We start from the raw sequence: 15986 nt of genomic DNA on the forward strand, positions 1-15986 counted from the left end.
TTCTTAGTGCCTTTTRATTTCTGGAGGAAAACATACCGAGAACTTGAGCTGTGTCACCATGAACTGCTTCATGTACTGCTGGTGGGGAAGGACACGTGCGTTGCACATAGCAGGCCCATCTGCTGGTAGGAATGAGGTCCCAAATGTGTGATTGCCACCATGAGCTGCTCTTCCCATCACWGTGCTTGTTGAGGCTTAAAGGGGTGCTCTTCCAACCCGAGGTTTAGCCAAAAGTAGTATTCGTTTTTAAATAAGCAGACTTACGAATGTTGCAGTCAGAGCTAACGTCTTATGTAAGATCTCATGTAAAACGGAGTTTCCTTATCAAGATTTTATGATACAAACCTTCATAATTGCTGATGGAGTGGACTTTCGGAGTGGGCAATAATCTGTWTGATCCCTACCCAGGAAAGACTTAAGTCCCAGACGTTAGTAGGGGATCAAGGTGGAAGGAAGTTGAGGGACTGGCATGGGCTGTGTGATGCACGGAGAGCAGTGACTTCTGCTGGATTTCGGAGTGCAGCGGTGCTTGGTGGGAGGCTCTGCTGGAGCCTTTGGGGACGTGAGACATTCCCCAGCTCTCAGGGGAACCAGCGGTGCCAGAGGCCCCACTCGATGGGCTGCGTTGTGCTTCTGCCATCAGGAGTGCTTAATGGGGAGAGGAAAACGCTGCTAAATGTCCCACAGTGAGGGCTGGGTGCGTGGAAACGCTGTGCAGCTCGGCCTGCAGTGGGGGGGATGTCAAGCAAGGCTGCTTCAGCCTGTAGCTGTTGGGCTTTTCTTTCCTTGCCCCTCTCACCCCTCTGATTGCTCTTTGGGATGTTGTGACATCTGGGTCCTCATTTTGGGGCTTTATTCCCCYGAAGCGGGGCGTTGCACCGGGCCTTTCTTCCTTTCCTTGCTTCAGGAACGTTCGTGGTGAATTACACACATACGGGGGATCCTGCTTATGCATCGCTGGCATTAGCAGAATGGAGCAGCAGTGTGGGGTGAGAAACCAGGGCAATGCGAGCGCTGCGGAGGGAGGGCAGCGCCGAGAGGCTGTCCCCTCTCAGGAGGGCGACATGGACGGGAGAGGCGGCTCGGCCAGCGCGTAGCGTGGAGCAGGGGCTGCTCGAGCGCCTGCCCCTCTGTCCAGCCTCGCTGCCAACGGGAATCGCCTGCCCCCCTGTCCAGCCTCGCTGCCGACGGGAATCGCCTGCCCCCCTGTCCAGCCTCGCTGCCGACGGGAATCGCCTGCCCATGTTAGTGCTGCCCCACACGTGGGTCCAGCCGCACAGGGCACTGCTGCCCACAGCCCAACACCCAGTCCCCAGTACCTGCCTGCCTGCAAGTTGGGCTGCAGAGCTCATGAAAAGAACCTCCTTACTGGAAACGCTGTTGTATTTGGCTCTGGCTTTGGCTGGTACCAAGCGTGTTRTTTGGAGCAGAGAGGAGAAATGCAGGAGAACAGCGGTGCTGTGAGGCTGGAGGACGGGGCTTGTGCTCCCCCAGGCACAGCCTTTAGGCCGCGGGTAGCAGGCGAGCCGAGCAAAGCGGCCTCGCCACRGAGCAGCCCGCGCCGGGCCGGCGAGCCAGAGCACAGCGAGGGCTGCAGCAGCGCCCACATCCTTCTCGCGGAGAGTGCTGTAACCTGAGAAATGCCGCAGCAAAGTTGATTTCCTTCAGCTAGAAAGAATGCACTTGCTTTTTTTTTTTTTTTTAATTTTCTCTTGTCATAAAATGGTTGAGTGTTGGCATTTGCAGTGGAATAAGAAGTTACTGTTTATTCTGCTTAATGGTAAGATCACGTCAATAAACAGTTCTTTCTGCAATGCGCAGTCCTAATGAGGCTGGAGGATTATAAACAAACAACTATTATTAATCCAGTGGGAAATGACTGTACTGCATGCAGTGAACTTTGTTATTGATTTGAGAGTTTGGCTGCTAACCTAGTTAAAGACAGGKAGATTGGTTTGTTTGGCTGGTTGTTCTTTACTCCATCGCATAGGAAGCAGCTCTTGTGCAACCTCAGTTGCCCTGGGGCAGCAACAAGCCCCTGTCTTCCCTCTGCTTGCAGCAGCTCCTTGTTCCAGCTCCCTGTGTGACTATTCGGACACAGAGGTGGCACAAGGGAGGCAGCAGCAGGGGTTCGAGGTTAGGAGGCCGGGGCAGAGTGTCCCCATCAGCAGCATCCTCCTCTCTGCATCCCAAAGTAGCTGCAGAGCCACCGTTTGCCTGCCCTGGTGAGGGAGAAGGTGATCTTGAAACGTTGCTTTCCCTCCCTCCCCGTTTTCTGCCTTCTCAAAGCAAGACTGAAGAGCAGGTAGCGCTGCAGGCAAACCAGGTCGAGGACAGATTTTAAGGAAATCAGATCTCATATTTAAAAGGCAGCATAATGTTGGGAGATGGGAACTTAAATGGCCCTCCTTGCAGAAGCGCAGCTCCCGCTGCACCGTGAATTTGGCTTCACTTGCCTGGTGCGGCAGAGCGTCGTGGCCAAGGTCCCTGCTCTGCAGTCTGCGCTCAGAATAGGAGCTCTGTAGGAAGTGCAGTTATCGAGGATTTCAGATGCAAGGTAAGATAAAATCTCATTAAAACAGTGACAGAGCAAATCAATAGCTATTAAAGGTAAAACTTCCTATCAGGAAAAAAATTGTGCAGATTTCTGTTTTTGAAAGAACTTAGCGGACTGGAAGTGCAGGAGATTTCCTATACCCTAMCAGGCAAAATCTTTTACACTAAAAGCTTTTAAAGTAATAGTGATGTGTTTAAATATATATATAAAAAGAAAGCTGAGTAGGTTTTGAATGAAACCGATCTGCAAGTTTTCAGTATTAAAACTACATTTTAAAAATATGACCCGGATTAGTAGGGTAGATTCCAATAGGTTTAACAGATTTTTGTTGTCCTTAATGCGGAGATGTGAAACGGCAGCTGGCTGGAGGCTCCCGTGAAGCCCCGTGATTCTGCCCCCAATGTCTGCCTAGGGAGTCGCAGACGCGCGGCCCAGTCCGGCTGCGGCCGAGGGCAGACGCTTCAAATGGTGCTGGAGACTTTCAGGAGCAGCAAATAATTGGGCAGTTGCAGAGACCCTTCCATTCATGTCTGTGGCTTCTAGCAAGAAGCCACAAAGTGGCTGAGAGTTTCTCTCCATCCCTATGTGTATTTTTAGAAATGAACTACCAGGCCATAGATAAAGAAGCAACTTTTGCTCAGGATGTGTGGTGTGGAGAACATACTTTCATCGTAGAGTAAGCGTTAGCTGGTGAAAAGGGCTGGAAACTTTATCCTATTACAGCTAGATTTCGTAGAAAGGGTCATGTAGGCGTTAAAGGAAACGTGGACGAAGGAGGAGCGCTGAAAACCAGAGGTGTTTGGATTCAAAGGGTCCCCGAGGTTGTTCAAAACAGGATGGCCGGGAGGATTGTGTGGTGGCTGCTGGTCTGATAGCCCTGGACACCCCTAGTCGGGGATTTCTCAGCAACAGGGAAATGCTGAATCTTCTCAGGAAGAGCAGTGTAGTCAGGCGAACTGCTGTAATGTCTCTGCTGCCCCAGGAGATAAAGGCTCTAGTTGGGAGGCTTGTTCCTTTCCGTTGGAGAGGGATTTGCTGCTGCTTCCTGGGAGATGCCGGCTCCATACGGGGTTTCCAAGAGGAGCAAAGCTGGAGATGAGGGGAGGGAGTCTCTGAACGGCTTGATGTGGTTGCCCTGCAGGAGGCAGTGGGTGTGAGAGATGCTGTGCTGGAGCGGGGCTGCTCGTGCGTAGACACTCGTGATGTGGAACGGGTGGCTGCACAGGAGCCTGCGAAGGGGCACAGGGAGGCTGCACGGGAGCCTGCGAAGGGGCACAGGGAGGCTGCACGGGAGCCTGCGAAGGGGCACAGGGAGGCTGCACGGGAGCCTGGGTGAGGGCAGCTCTCCCGCAGGTGTTGGCAGCGCCGCGTCCGAGCCGGTGCCGCGCTCCGTGCGGGGTCCTGTCTGCCCACGGGCACCACAGGCCTGTTTCCTGCGCGTTCCTTGGCTGGGCAGAAGGGAGCTCAGGGGCTGTCCCTGAAAATGGGCTGCCTTTTCTTTTATGACTCGCTGAGATGGATCTCCTGGGGCCTTGTATAGAGAGAAAGGTCCTTAAGAATCAGATTWTTCAAAACTTTATTTTTTGAAGGTTTCCCCATTAGCTGTCCCCTTCAGAAATAAACCCGGTTTCCTGTCCATCTGCAGTTACATAACCCCTTTTTCCTTATTAATATGAATGTAAAGTGTCTTTGCCAAGTTAAAAAATGCTTACATGGCAAAAATCTACTACTGCAAGATATTTTTCAGCTGTCCTCAGCAGAATTTATAGGAATAGGGGAAAGGGGAAAAAACAGGCCCTATCAAAGGGCTGGTGCTTTGCAGGGCCCCGGGGGAGCTCTGAGGAGACACCGGCAGCGCTGTGGTCCCTTCTTGGTAAAGCCAAAGGCAGGAGCATTAAAGCACCTCTCCCCAAGCAGAAATCAAGAGCACTGCACCACGGGTCWCTTTGAAGGTGGCCAAACAGCCCTTCTTCTCCAGTGGTGAAATTTGGACCCTGGATACGCGCAGTGCCCACTTACAGGAAGTTTTATTTTCCAATTTAGACTTAGTTGTAGCTTCTTCAGCTGCAGCTTCAATCAGACTCTGAAAAAGCCTCATCTCAACCTGGCCTTGCTATTAAAGGGAACCAGTTATGGATGGGGTTGATCTTTTTGACACTCYGTTTATAGCACAAAAATTCTGCATGCAAAGGAAAGTTATTTTTTGTGGTGTCATGGACTAAGTTCATGAATCAACATAAATCACAGATACTCATGGAGGGCAGCTCTAATGTGGTGGAGGAGAGTGGAAAGGTGGGAGATTTCGTACATCGACCCACTCACCAGAGCAGCAAATGGCCTCGCTGCCCAAGGCAGTTCTGAGTGTGTGTGGGTGTGAGGTGCTGATGAGGGCGCAAGGAGGGGCCGGCAGCGCTGGGCTGGGGCGCAGGGCCGCAGAGGAGCTGTGTTTAACCATCGTTACGGGTCGTCGTGACGCTGCCCAGCTCGGCTGAGGCCGTGCTSAGCGTTGGTCACACGGACAGCGGCTGCAGTGGAACACGAAACACCGGCTCTGTGKGCCGGGCCCTGAGCTGCGGCCACCCTCAGCCTGCTTAGGGGCGTCCGCCTCCAGCGCAGGACAGGGTCCGTGGCCGGACGGGCGTCTGAGCAGCTGCCACGCGGTGCCTGTGCACCAGGAGGAGGCACTTGCTGCAGCCCGGGGTCATTCCCTTGTGCTAAGCAGAGTCCACTGGCACAAAGGCAGGATATTTTCTATACACTGGATCAACACGGTAATGTTGAATAGTCCTGTATAAAACTCAAACTAGTAGTGCCTGATAGTGATATGTTTACCTGTTCAGCATTTGAATTGGCAGGAACTTGGCATTTACGGTGTCTGTGGACATAATCACATCTCTGAATTTCAGCTCTATCTGCACAGACCCAAGAATTTCATGTACCTGCTGTTGTATTTACTGCATTTCATAACTGCTTTCCTTTGCTTCTCAGCTTTACCTACAGGCCCGAATGAAAGGCGACTGGGCCMGGCTCGTGCGGCCCACTCTGCAGTTTGCTCTTGTCGCCACATCCATCTACGTGGGGCTTTCACGTGTGTCTGACTACAAGCATCACTGGAGCGATGTCTTGACAGGCCTCATTCAGGGAGCCGTGGTAGCCGTGCTCATTGTAAGTAACTTCTTAAGAGCTTTTCCAAATGTCACTTTTATAAGCAGTGACCTAGAGAAAGTGGTCTGGGCTTCCTAAAGCTTTGAAAAACCTTGGGGGGGGGGGGGGGGGTGGAGAGGAAGATGGAGGGCAACTCCTTGAACTGGGTCCAGCAGCAGCGCTGCATCCAGCAGGGGTGTGATGGATGCAGCTGGACCATATGGAATTGTCACTGTGTGAGACTTCAGTCCAGGTAACTGGGATGGCAACAGACAACTACACAAGAGCAGTGGGCTGGGGGCAGCCCCTCTGCACCAGCAACTTTGTTTCTAATCAAAATTTAATTCTCAAGTATAAAGGGAGAGGAGAGCTGAAGACAGCGAGGCCCAAGAAGCCCCCGAGGKAGGCTGAGGACACCATGGAAGGGTCCTCAGCCAGGTTCTGTAGTCTCAATTGCTGGATTAGTATCCTCTAATTGCTGGATTAGTACAGAAACTAAAATCCTTCACCACTCCTTGGAAATTCCTGTTTGGATGTTAAAAGGGAGTTCCCCATAATCAGTGTCCTGGGTCACGGGCAGCCATGGACCTGCTGGATGTCTGGTTGTCCTCGTGCCTGTGAAGGTGTCACCAGGGTGCCTTGGCTTGACAGATTTGGGACAAGTGACACATCACGGAAGAGGAAACTGTGGTTCAGAGACACGAACTAATTGAGGGACTGATACTGAAGCGCTGCTTGTTTAGCTACAGTCTCAGTTCCTATGGGGAAGAATGCAGGGAATGAGGAATGGCAGGGATTAAAGAAACAAGGGCATCGCCATTAAGCAAAGTGTAGGGAAGGGTGCTGGCCACTGGAAGYGTATCTGCAAGAGAGGGGCCGCAGTGCAGCACTGTGGATAAGAACTGACAAAGCCGTCAAGCAGCAGCAACCTCTGAGCTCAGCTTAAATCTTTAATGGCCAAGCAACACTCAGGACAGCAGGCAGCAGGGGGAAAAAGGACTTTTTTAAGGACTGAGGCTGGACTTTTCAAAACAGTTAAAGTTTCTTATCAAAGTAATGTTCTAATCTTGTTTAGAKGGTGCTGTTAGATTTGAGTGTGGGAGTTATGAGGCTTATCTTTCTGCCCCTATAAAAACATGTGTCAGTTGTTTGTAGATTTGCTACTGCAGCAGCTTAACACTGATTTATTTCCCTTAGGTTTTATATGTGTCTGACTTCTTCAAAGTGAGAGGATGCACGTTTCAGCCAAAGGAAGATTCCCACACGACCCTCCATGAGACGCCCACAAATGGGAATCACTTCGGTAGCAATCATCAACCGTGAGAGAGCTGCCCCCTCACCACTCTCGCTCTCTGAAAGGAAAACAATTCCAAAGTCTATGTAATATAAATAAATGCCTTTTAAGGGACTGCTGCTGTTCTTAGATGCTCACTTTACCTGTATATAGTAACATTTACCACCATTATGTATGTCTAAACTTTAAATTTCAGTYGGTTCAAGCTCTTGCTTTTAAAATAACAGGCTCTTCAAACTGTAAATTTTTATTAAAAATGTGGTAACACTTATATTACATACTGATGTTTGTACATGCCTTGTTGAAATGGTTATGATTTAAATACACACAATTAAAACCTAAATGTCTTGACTTGAGATGGAAGTGCAGAGCTGATGCCAACTCAACTCTAAAACTGCTTCCTCCAGGAGTAGGGATGGATCCAGAGCAGTTTTTGGAAGACACCTTCAGTTACAGGTAGAGGCTTGCAGCAAACACAATGTCTCTCTTGATCTTTGTAATACCTACCACAAAGGAAAGAGACGTTTCCATGAACAAGAGCTAGAACAACCACTTCCCTGTGCTTTAAGTCCAGTTGCAGACAACTGCCATTTTGGTAATGCAGAAACAGCGCCACAGCCCTTGACCAGGAGTCCCGCTCATCTGTGTTGTCACAAACGTGGTACATCTGTCACTGTGCAGCAGAACAGCAGACAGGCCTCCCAAGCAGGGTGCTACTTACAGGGAGACCAAGGTGCTGCTCTTCATGCAGTTACTGGACATCACAAACAAGGACCTGTCCTTTCCACCACCGTGTGCTCATGCTTAGTACTACCTACCCTCGGCAAACTTGTTTTCCAGCTCCGTGTTTCCGATGGCTTTTGCAGCCTGGCACATCTGTCGCAGCAGCTCCTCCAGCCGCCTCATGCACCGGATGATGCTCCCTGTGGAGAGAGGCGGGGATGGCTCTGCKGGCCCCTCACCCTACACCAGCTCCACTCCCCCACTGCTACCTGCAGTGCATACAAGGTCACGCTTTGCATGGCTCCTATGCTCTAATGCACTGCCCCCTGACTTCTAGCACAGCTAAAAAACAGCTGCTTTGCAATTTTTACCGACTGCTATTTGCCAACCTGCTCCTCAGTGCAGCCCAACTCACTGCAGCAAGCGGCACCCAGCGAGTGTAATACTTTGGGTTTCATAGAGGAGTGCAGACAGGACGGGGTTGGTCATTTTGTCCTGCACAATCACCCAGCTAGAGTTAAATTAGTTAGTGTGAAACTGCCTGAAACTGCCCCAGTACTAAAACACACGTCCCCCGTTGTGTCAGCCTGACGAGCGGCCGAGTCGCTGCTGGCCACAGCACCGTGGCCTGCAGGACTGCCGGCTGCCGAGGCCGTGCTGCAGCACTGCTCCCACCGTGGGGGCCTCTGCCTGTCCCATAAGAAAAACCACCTTAAAAYAATACTCATATGTTACCACTGTGCTAGAAAGTCTCTGTAAAAGCTATTGCAAAGGCAGGAGCCCGGGGCTCTGCCCTGCCCTCCTTCCCTTGGGACACRCGCAGAAATCCGGCCTGTTGCCGAGCGAGGGCAGAGCCGCGCGCCAGGCCCCGCCACGAGCACCGGGCTCCTCCGCGAGCCCCTCGGGCTCCAGGGAACCTGCGCCATCCAGGCCGAGGGCTGCACGCCGGGAAGGCCAGGACAAGGCTGCTTGCCTGGCCTTCACCAAAACACRGTGAAAGGGCAATGTTCCTGTCCTTGTGTATTCCGAACAATCACGAGATGACAGAGCCACCGGCTGCTGCTTCCCACTCCGTGTTCCCTCCACTGAGGCTGCTGCTGCAGGAGCTAAAACTTTGTCCAACAACCCAGGTCCCAGACATCCATTTCACCAAGAGGAATCTGCTCAGTGCAAAATCACAGACGGCTCCAAGTCCGGCTGGTCAGAGGAGGGCGGCTTAGGAAGCTCCTGGGTCTATGCAGCACTTCCCAAATCCAGGCACTGTACTCTTACACTGACCCGTCCAAAGCAGGTTTGGCTGCCACCTCTCAAGCCACTGTCATCACCAAGACAGCAAAAGCAACTTCCAATTTACCAAGAACTTAACTGTAAAAACTAAGTGTAAGAGCTGAACTTTCTGAAAAAATGGGAGCCCTTTTATACGTGGTATTCATGCTGTAACTACCGGAGACTCGGATTGCCACAGCCTACGGTATTAGCAGTTCTGAGTTCTATACAAAAATTAGATACAGCCCTTTTAAATTGTTTTCTGAAGGTTCCAAGTCATCAAGTCCAACCACAAATTAAGATACATTAAATTAGTAAAAATTGGTTTCAGTTGCAGATGAAATAGATACTTGATCTGAGTTAAAAAAAATAATCTATTACAAGGCTAAGTAGAACTCAAAAACTATAACATTTCTGTATATGATATGGAATCATTTTCACACCTCCTAAAAATGCTAAAAATAAAGTAACATACCTTCAAAGACATCAGTCATTTTGCAAATGTGAGCAAAGTTTGCTCCATTCGCCCATGTATATACGACATCCATTAAGTTGGGTCTGAAAGAATTTAAGTAATTTTCTTCATCAATTTCCAGTTTTGCTTCAGCTGAGACCTTGGCRATTCTTTTAGCACATTCCTTTAAAGTAAAATATTTAAAATTTATAATAAGCTTAAACAGATTAAATATTAAATCAACAGAGAAGGTATTGCTTACCAGACCAGCATTCCTTTTTTGTGTGAAATTCTTCAAAATTGGAAAGTAAACCACAGCCTACATCATTATCAAAGTCTGCCTGCCCTAACAATTTATAGTGTAGCAAGCAGAGTTATATAAAGTTCTTCAAAAGATGCTCTAAATTTGCCGAGGAGTTTATTGCAATCCAAATAACCCACTTTTAAACACTGCAAAACCACGTGCAGTCAGAGYCAGGCAAATTCACTAATAACTGAAAATTAAGTCCTCACCCTGCACTCGCTGCCCGTCTGCTCTACTGCCGCTAACGCGGGCTCGGCTTTGCTGAGCCTTCTGTGCACGGGCTCACCTGCATTTGACGGAGTGGTCCTGCCAACTGCTCCGTCAATTTGGGCATCTCACTGGACTGAAACAGAAAATATTTAATGATCTCATCTAGAATCCCATGTATTTTCACATCTCATTTGATTTAGAGCAAAGTTAWMACACGTGCTAGCGTCATCCTAAACAATTAACATAACTTCTCATACTTGGTATCAAACAGCCTAAGATTTACTGGCCTGAAAACAAGAATACTAATTTGTCAAACTAAAACAGCAGCAAAAGACAAATTGTTTTATACAGTGTCCAAATAGTAGAAGGAAAAAAACCAGCATCTGCTTTCTGAACACTACCAAGATTCACTCCATTACCTGCTTTGGCAGCTGCAAACTGCCAGAATTAGGAGGAAACGTCTCCTCCGCGGCTTTAGCTGTGTTACAAGTTTTYTTTTCTTTAAGAATATAAAAAGCAAGGCCTTTAATAGAATAACTTAAACATCCATGGTTATAAAAGCAAAGCTGGTTGTTCAAGTACAGCAACATTTTTATGTCCTGGCTGCGCAGACCCAGCACAACTGCTGAGTGAACCACAGTACTTTATTCCCACATTTCATTTGCTGCTGCTTATGGCAATGGTGGCACACAGGCATCCCCTCCACTGACCAAGGACAATGCCTGTCACCTGCTGCTGCTTTCCATCTCCAGACCTGGGTGATAAAGCCTGCCAGCCATCTGCAGAGATATTCTACTTTATATTGTTGGTGTTTTCCTGATGCTACTGCTTTCATATAGCTTGTAAGCAGGGAAACAAATGCATCAGAAGCAAATGCCTGCATTTCTGCTTTTCATAACATATGGTCTGTTTTAACAGACCTTCTGGTATCTTTTCAGCTCTGTTGGTATCAGTTCTCGCCGTTTGCATCAACAGGTGTTGATGGAACAACGTAATAACATGAACATGTGTCAGAACTGAGGTGCCCCCATCACCACCATGTAAGGAGCAGAAATTCTCCTTTGAAATCACTGTCTGACCTTCTGAATCCTCCAGGTGTCTGTGTGCAGATGTGTGTGCACACGTGGCCTGAGAGCCTTTCCTACYGTTCACTGCACGGGAAGGGAACAGCTACGGATGCCCCACAGCCCACCGGCCGTGAGGGGATGCACTGCAGCACCAAGGAATGTCAGTTAATGTCAGGAACACCTCACGAAAGGGAGCAAAGGAAACGGCCTGTGCTGCTAGGACCAGTTTCTGGAAATGAATTTAAGGCACCACCAAGTGCTAGAACTCCTGAACTCAAGACGTAACTCACGTTCTCTTGAAACACAAAGCAGCTGAGTAGGGCAGTGGCCTGTTCTGCAGATAAGTCATTGAAGAGACCATTAAACATCATTTCTGTCAGCAGCAGTTCATCAGCACTGAAACAGAAAGAAAACAAAGCTTAGAGAAAAGACTCATTCACATTTAAAATGTTTTTTCATCTATTTYGTGAAGCAACTATATATACACACAAGAAAGCAACAGCTTCTTCATTTCACTTATGGTACAGCAAACACTAATGTTTTGAGGGGGATGCCCAGGAAGAAGAACATCAGAAGCTCTTTAAGCCTTAAAGAGCTACAAAGAATCTGTCCTGATACTTTTGTAAGAGTTCTCATTAAGAGTTTCCTTCAGTCAGCTGTTAACACACAGAGCATCAACAGATAAAGAAGCAGAGCTCGTCAGCTTAGGAATCAAATCTGTACTGTAGCTGCTCAAAAAAGAGATTCAACTGGATCTTCTCAAGATATTGAGGACAAAGTTGCTTCAACTTACATATTAAAAAACCCTTAATCATGAGTTATAAGAGGAAATGCTCACTCCTGCTATAAAATTCAAGAATACAATATGATAGTGTCAAACAGTTAAAAGAACTACATTTCCAGTTTCAAAGTTTATCAGAAAAATACAAGGCTGGAGAAAAAAAAATCTGTATACTTTTTACAAATACATCTGTAACTCATCAAGTAACAATTCTGGATGATCAGGAATGTAGTAAATTTATGATTCAGCTCCCATTTCCAACTAAATGCTTCAGGGACTAAGGATTATTAGATAATCCCGAAGAGAAAGAACACAGATAACTTTTTCAGAGCACCTATTAGCAAGTACTTCAGCAGTCACTGCAGTTTTAAGTGACTGCAGTTTTAAGTGTACATATTTCTCCTGAAGGCTGAAGCTACYGTCTGAAGTATTGAAGTCCAATCCATGAGTTTCCATGGAATCCTTATGATATGTTTTAATATATATTTATGTTCCTGTAACTGCATTACAGTTACAGGAATGTCTCCCTAGGATTGTTCCGGGTGAGGTGTATTCTAAACCTGTYGGTGACTGGGTGCCTGCTGACGCCCTCTGCTCTGCCTGTGGGTGACCCTGCTCTGGGGAAGCAGAGCCACAGGCGCCGAGGGCGTCCTCGATGTCTCACACAACCTGCAATGCTGCATGAAACCACCTCTCGTTGACCAAGCTCGGGGCTGCCAAGAGCAGCCATCGTTTTGGTGCTTTACCAGCCACGTTTTACTGTTAGCTCTGATTTCTATTCTGTTTTGTCCTTGGCTGCTTTCTTCACTGCYTCAGCCAGTAGGTACCCCCTGTGACACAGGGCAGGGGCCGCAGAGCCTCCTGCTGCTGCTCCCGGACACACGGACACCAACGGGACRGGTCCCGCCAGAGTCACCAGGGTCCCCACGGGGAGTCACCTGCTGATTTCGCAGGCCACGCGCCCCTTCATCTCGATGACGTCGGAGGAGGTGGCGAAGCCCAGGCGGCGCAGGACGCGCTTGCGGCACTTGAGCTCGTCCATCTGCAGCACGGTGCGGGCCTTCTTCAGCTCCCGCTTGGCCGCCTTGATGTCCACAGCGATCTGCGGGAGGCAACAGGGAGAAACCGGYTCTGCTGCCTGCACGGACACAGCCGGGCCTCTCCTTGAGAGACGCTGCCCAACACGCGTACAGGCCTCTGACTGACCCATTCACGTGTGCTTCAAAGAAGGAGGGGTGGTTTGTTTTTTAAAAAACAGCATCTGCTCCATTTACCCCCAGGGAACCTTGGCAAGTTTTGGAAATTCTGCTGTTCATCCAGAAATTAGTGACAGAGGAAGCTGCTGGCCACGAAACCCAGTGCTCACATCTGGGCCCCACATGGCATCTGGGCTACCTGAAAGTCGCCACGTGTGACAGTTCATCCCCACCGTGACCCCCCTGACACACAGCTACTGCCCCAATCCCAACGTTTCCCTTCTCCTATTTGGACTAGGCATTTCAGTCCATGCAATCTGATATGCATTGACACAGCTTAACTARCTGCTGGACCTCTATGCCAAGCTCAACGTGCAGCAGCTCTCCCGCTCTGCTCGAGCTTGTCCCTGAGTTTAGGTCACTCGTCTGCTGGGTTAGCAAAGACAAGCTCAACACAACACGGTAGCACGTGGCTTCTGCGGGCTCGGACCAAACACAAAGATCCAACAGACATTACTTCAGGTATTTTAAAAATACTTTTAGGGGCATTTTTATGACATTTCTACACTACGAACCCATCAACCTTCCATCAGTCAAGGTGGTATCAGTACAGGGCAGCCTTAGAGAAGGAAATACCCACATAAGGGTATTTCCCTGGAGTCCCAAAGGGGCTCAAAGACAAGACAGGCAGGTCCAACACGGCCACGAGGTTTCACTCGTTCAGCCGGGCTCAAGCCAAACCCTGCAGAGCTCYCCAAGCACTTCCCACTGGGACACGTCAGGTGGTGATGCTGGACGGGGCACAGACCAGGCCCCTCTGCACCAAAAGGCTCCGTTTCCAGAGGCCACGGGCTCCTCGTCCAGCCCGGCCGTGCCACGGCTGGAGAAGCCCCGTGTCGCTGCGTGCCGAGAGCTGGGAAACCGGCCTTTGCAGATAGGGAAAGCAGGGAACGGGGAGCTGCTACCAACCCCTCCTCAGCTAAACAGAAAAATACTGAATGAATACGCAGAGAGTAAACACGCTGGGTTCGGATTGCTTGGTTTGCTTTACCTGTGCTTTTCTTTCACAGAGTTTGTACACAGTTTCCAAACTGGGATCGTTGTGGAGAGGATGYGAGTACATCCTGTGCTCAAAGGCCTCCACTTTTTGGATAACTTTCTTCAGTCCTTGATCTTTGATGCCCATGTCGTCGATAGGGTCCAGTAACGGGACCCCATCAGGAAACCGCTTCTGCACCTCCTAAAATGGGGAGCAGAAAGAGGAAGAAATATCTTTTGTAACACCAATAAAAGCAAAATAAAGCGCACTTTCACACATSAGCTGGCACAGCTACAGGGATGTGCAAAGCAGGAGGGTAAGCCTTATGGGCAAGATTTCAGCAGGTTGAAAATACCGKTTTAAAGTGAGCAATTGCCTACAAGCACAACCATTTATCAAGCCCTTTCAGGAATCCCAGGGAAGCGAGAAAAACTCCAGACAGGTTTCTTTACAACTAGCAGTCTTGGGTTCAAGTCCATCCCACTTATTGGGGCGAAGAGCTTTCAAAGGCCAGTGAACTCACTTGGATAGATTTGAGCACRCTCTGCCTGTTGTCGATGGGCCTCAAGTCTTTAGGGATGTAGAGGCGGACGCTGCTGATGGCTGAGAGCAGATGCACCAGGACAGGAACAACCTGTGGAGGGGAGCACACAAACCCGTAACTGGCTACCTCTGTTTCACGGCAAAGCTTTTCTGAATTCCGCTCATACCGCTCAGAAAATGAGCTGGCATGTTGAGCATTCAAACAAAAACACAGAGAAGATGGGGGCGGGGGGACGAAACTTGCATTCTTTCAGGTTTCCTTTACATCTGGTTCTATTACAAAGGAAAATGAAAATCRAATACCCAAGAACACAGTAATGGAGAAAGCAAGACCAGGAAGCAGGAAGATGTGGGGAATGAGATAAAGCTTAATGCAGAGGAGGAATCAGTTCAACCAAATGGCAAAATCCTGCATCTGGAGAGAGACTCAGTGGGGAAGAAAAAAAAAATCTAGGTTTTCTGTTGCTTGCAATTCACTGCAGTCAGAGGTAGGTACATGCACCCCCACAGAAGGTTTGTTTCAATTAAGCCTGTACTTAAACATATTCCTTAACAGCATTTCACTGAAATACACTGAATAAAGCACTGAATTGTCCTTCATGGACATGGAGGGAGACTCCATGTGACTACTTGGCTTTTCAAAGATGAAGATCTCTATTCACTTCTGATAGTTTCTTGCCTGCTTCCTACCGGAATACCTCGTGATCCAAAACAGATACATTTTTSTAAGAAATATAACTAGAAATCTTAACAACAGGGACCATCAAAGGAGCAAATATATATTCATCAACAGCAAAACAACTAAGAAACCATGAAGAGTAAGTACAGTATCTCTAGCTTAAAACAGTATTTGTGGAAAACCAAATGGACAAACTGAATAGCTATTTCTGATCTAAAGAATTTAGTGGTTTATCCTGATACAGGGTTCCAAACTGAAATCCTAGCAATGCAAGTGTTTGCGCTAGGAATATAAATTTCCTTTCAGAGTAAGGCAGACTGGCAAAACTGAAAAGGCCTGAATGGAAATCAAAGAAGATGGAGGTTCCTAAGAACAGACRAAATTCTCAAGTCAGTATGTAGCAAACAATACTACAAAAACTCRGCACTCAAGGACTGTCAATCACACAAATTCTCAAATTGAATAGAAGAGACATAATCTAAACACAATCTAAAAGCTCCAGCACAAGTATCTTACAGAAGAGAGCTTGCAGACACTTGTTTACCTGCAGCCACTGTTGTCTTTCACCTAATAGTTTGAAATATTCGACAAGACAGTAAGAAAGTTTCAAAGCACCTTCCATATGTTAACAAATGCGCAGGAAATACTTGGTTCACAGCTGAAAATGGCTTCTCTGAGGTGAGGCTGGCAACTGCTCTGTTTGATGTGAAGCTTCTTTCTCCTCTTTCA

General features: G+C 48.4%; 2 protein-coding genes across 3 annotated transcripts in view; one reads left to right on the top strand and one right to left on the bottom strand.

Moving 5' to 3' along the window:
• The window catches only part of PLPP1 (phospholipid phosphatase 1), a 54252-nt gene extending 47045 nt beyond the window's left edge, over positions 1-7207 (top strand). For both annotated transcript variants that reach the window (XM_026037415.1, XM_026037421.1), the window contains exons 5-6: positions 5546-5722; positions 6899-7207. In XM_026037415.1, the coding sequence (XP_025893200.1) occupies positions 5546-5722; positions 6899-7024 (303 nt within the window). In that variant the 3' untranslated portion in view covers positions 7025-7207. The remainder of the gene's footprint in view (positions 1-5545; positions 5723-6898) is intronic.
• Positions 7208-7347: 140 nt separating this feature from the next.
• The window catches only part of MTREX (Mtr4 exosome RNA helicase), a 36525-nt gene continuing 27886 nt past the window's right edge, over positions 7348-15986 (bottom strand). The window contains exons 20-27 of the mRNA XM_026037408.1: positions 14559-14669; positions 14048-14236; positions 12739-12902; positions 11310-11415; positions 10029-10085; positions 9460-9622; positions 7814-7918; positions 7348-7498 (exon numbers count right to left, since the gene is read on the bottom strand). Coding sequence (XP_025893193.1) covers positions 7446-7498; positions 7814-7918; positions 9460-9622; positions 10029-10085; positions 11310-11415; positions 12739-12902; positions 14048-14236; positions 14559-14669 — 948 coding nt within the window. The 3' untranslated portion in view covers positions 7348-7445. The remainder of the gene's footprint in view (positions 7499-7813; positions 7919-9459; positions 9623-10028; positions 10086-11309; positions 11416-12738; positions 12903-14047; positions 14237-14558; positions 14670-15986) is intronic.

This window comes from Nothoprocta perdicaria, unplaced genomic scaffold, assembly GCF_003342845.1.
Source record: "Nothoprocta perdicaria isolate Ctin4 unplaced genomic scaffold, notPer1 scaffold_1, whole genome shotgun sequence".
Taxonomy (NCBI): domain Eukaryota; kingdom Metazoa; phylum Chordata; class Aves; order Tinamiformes; family Tinamidae; genus Nothoprocta; species Nothoprocta perdicaria.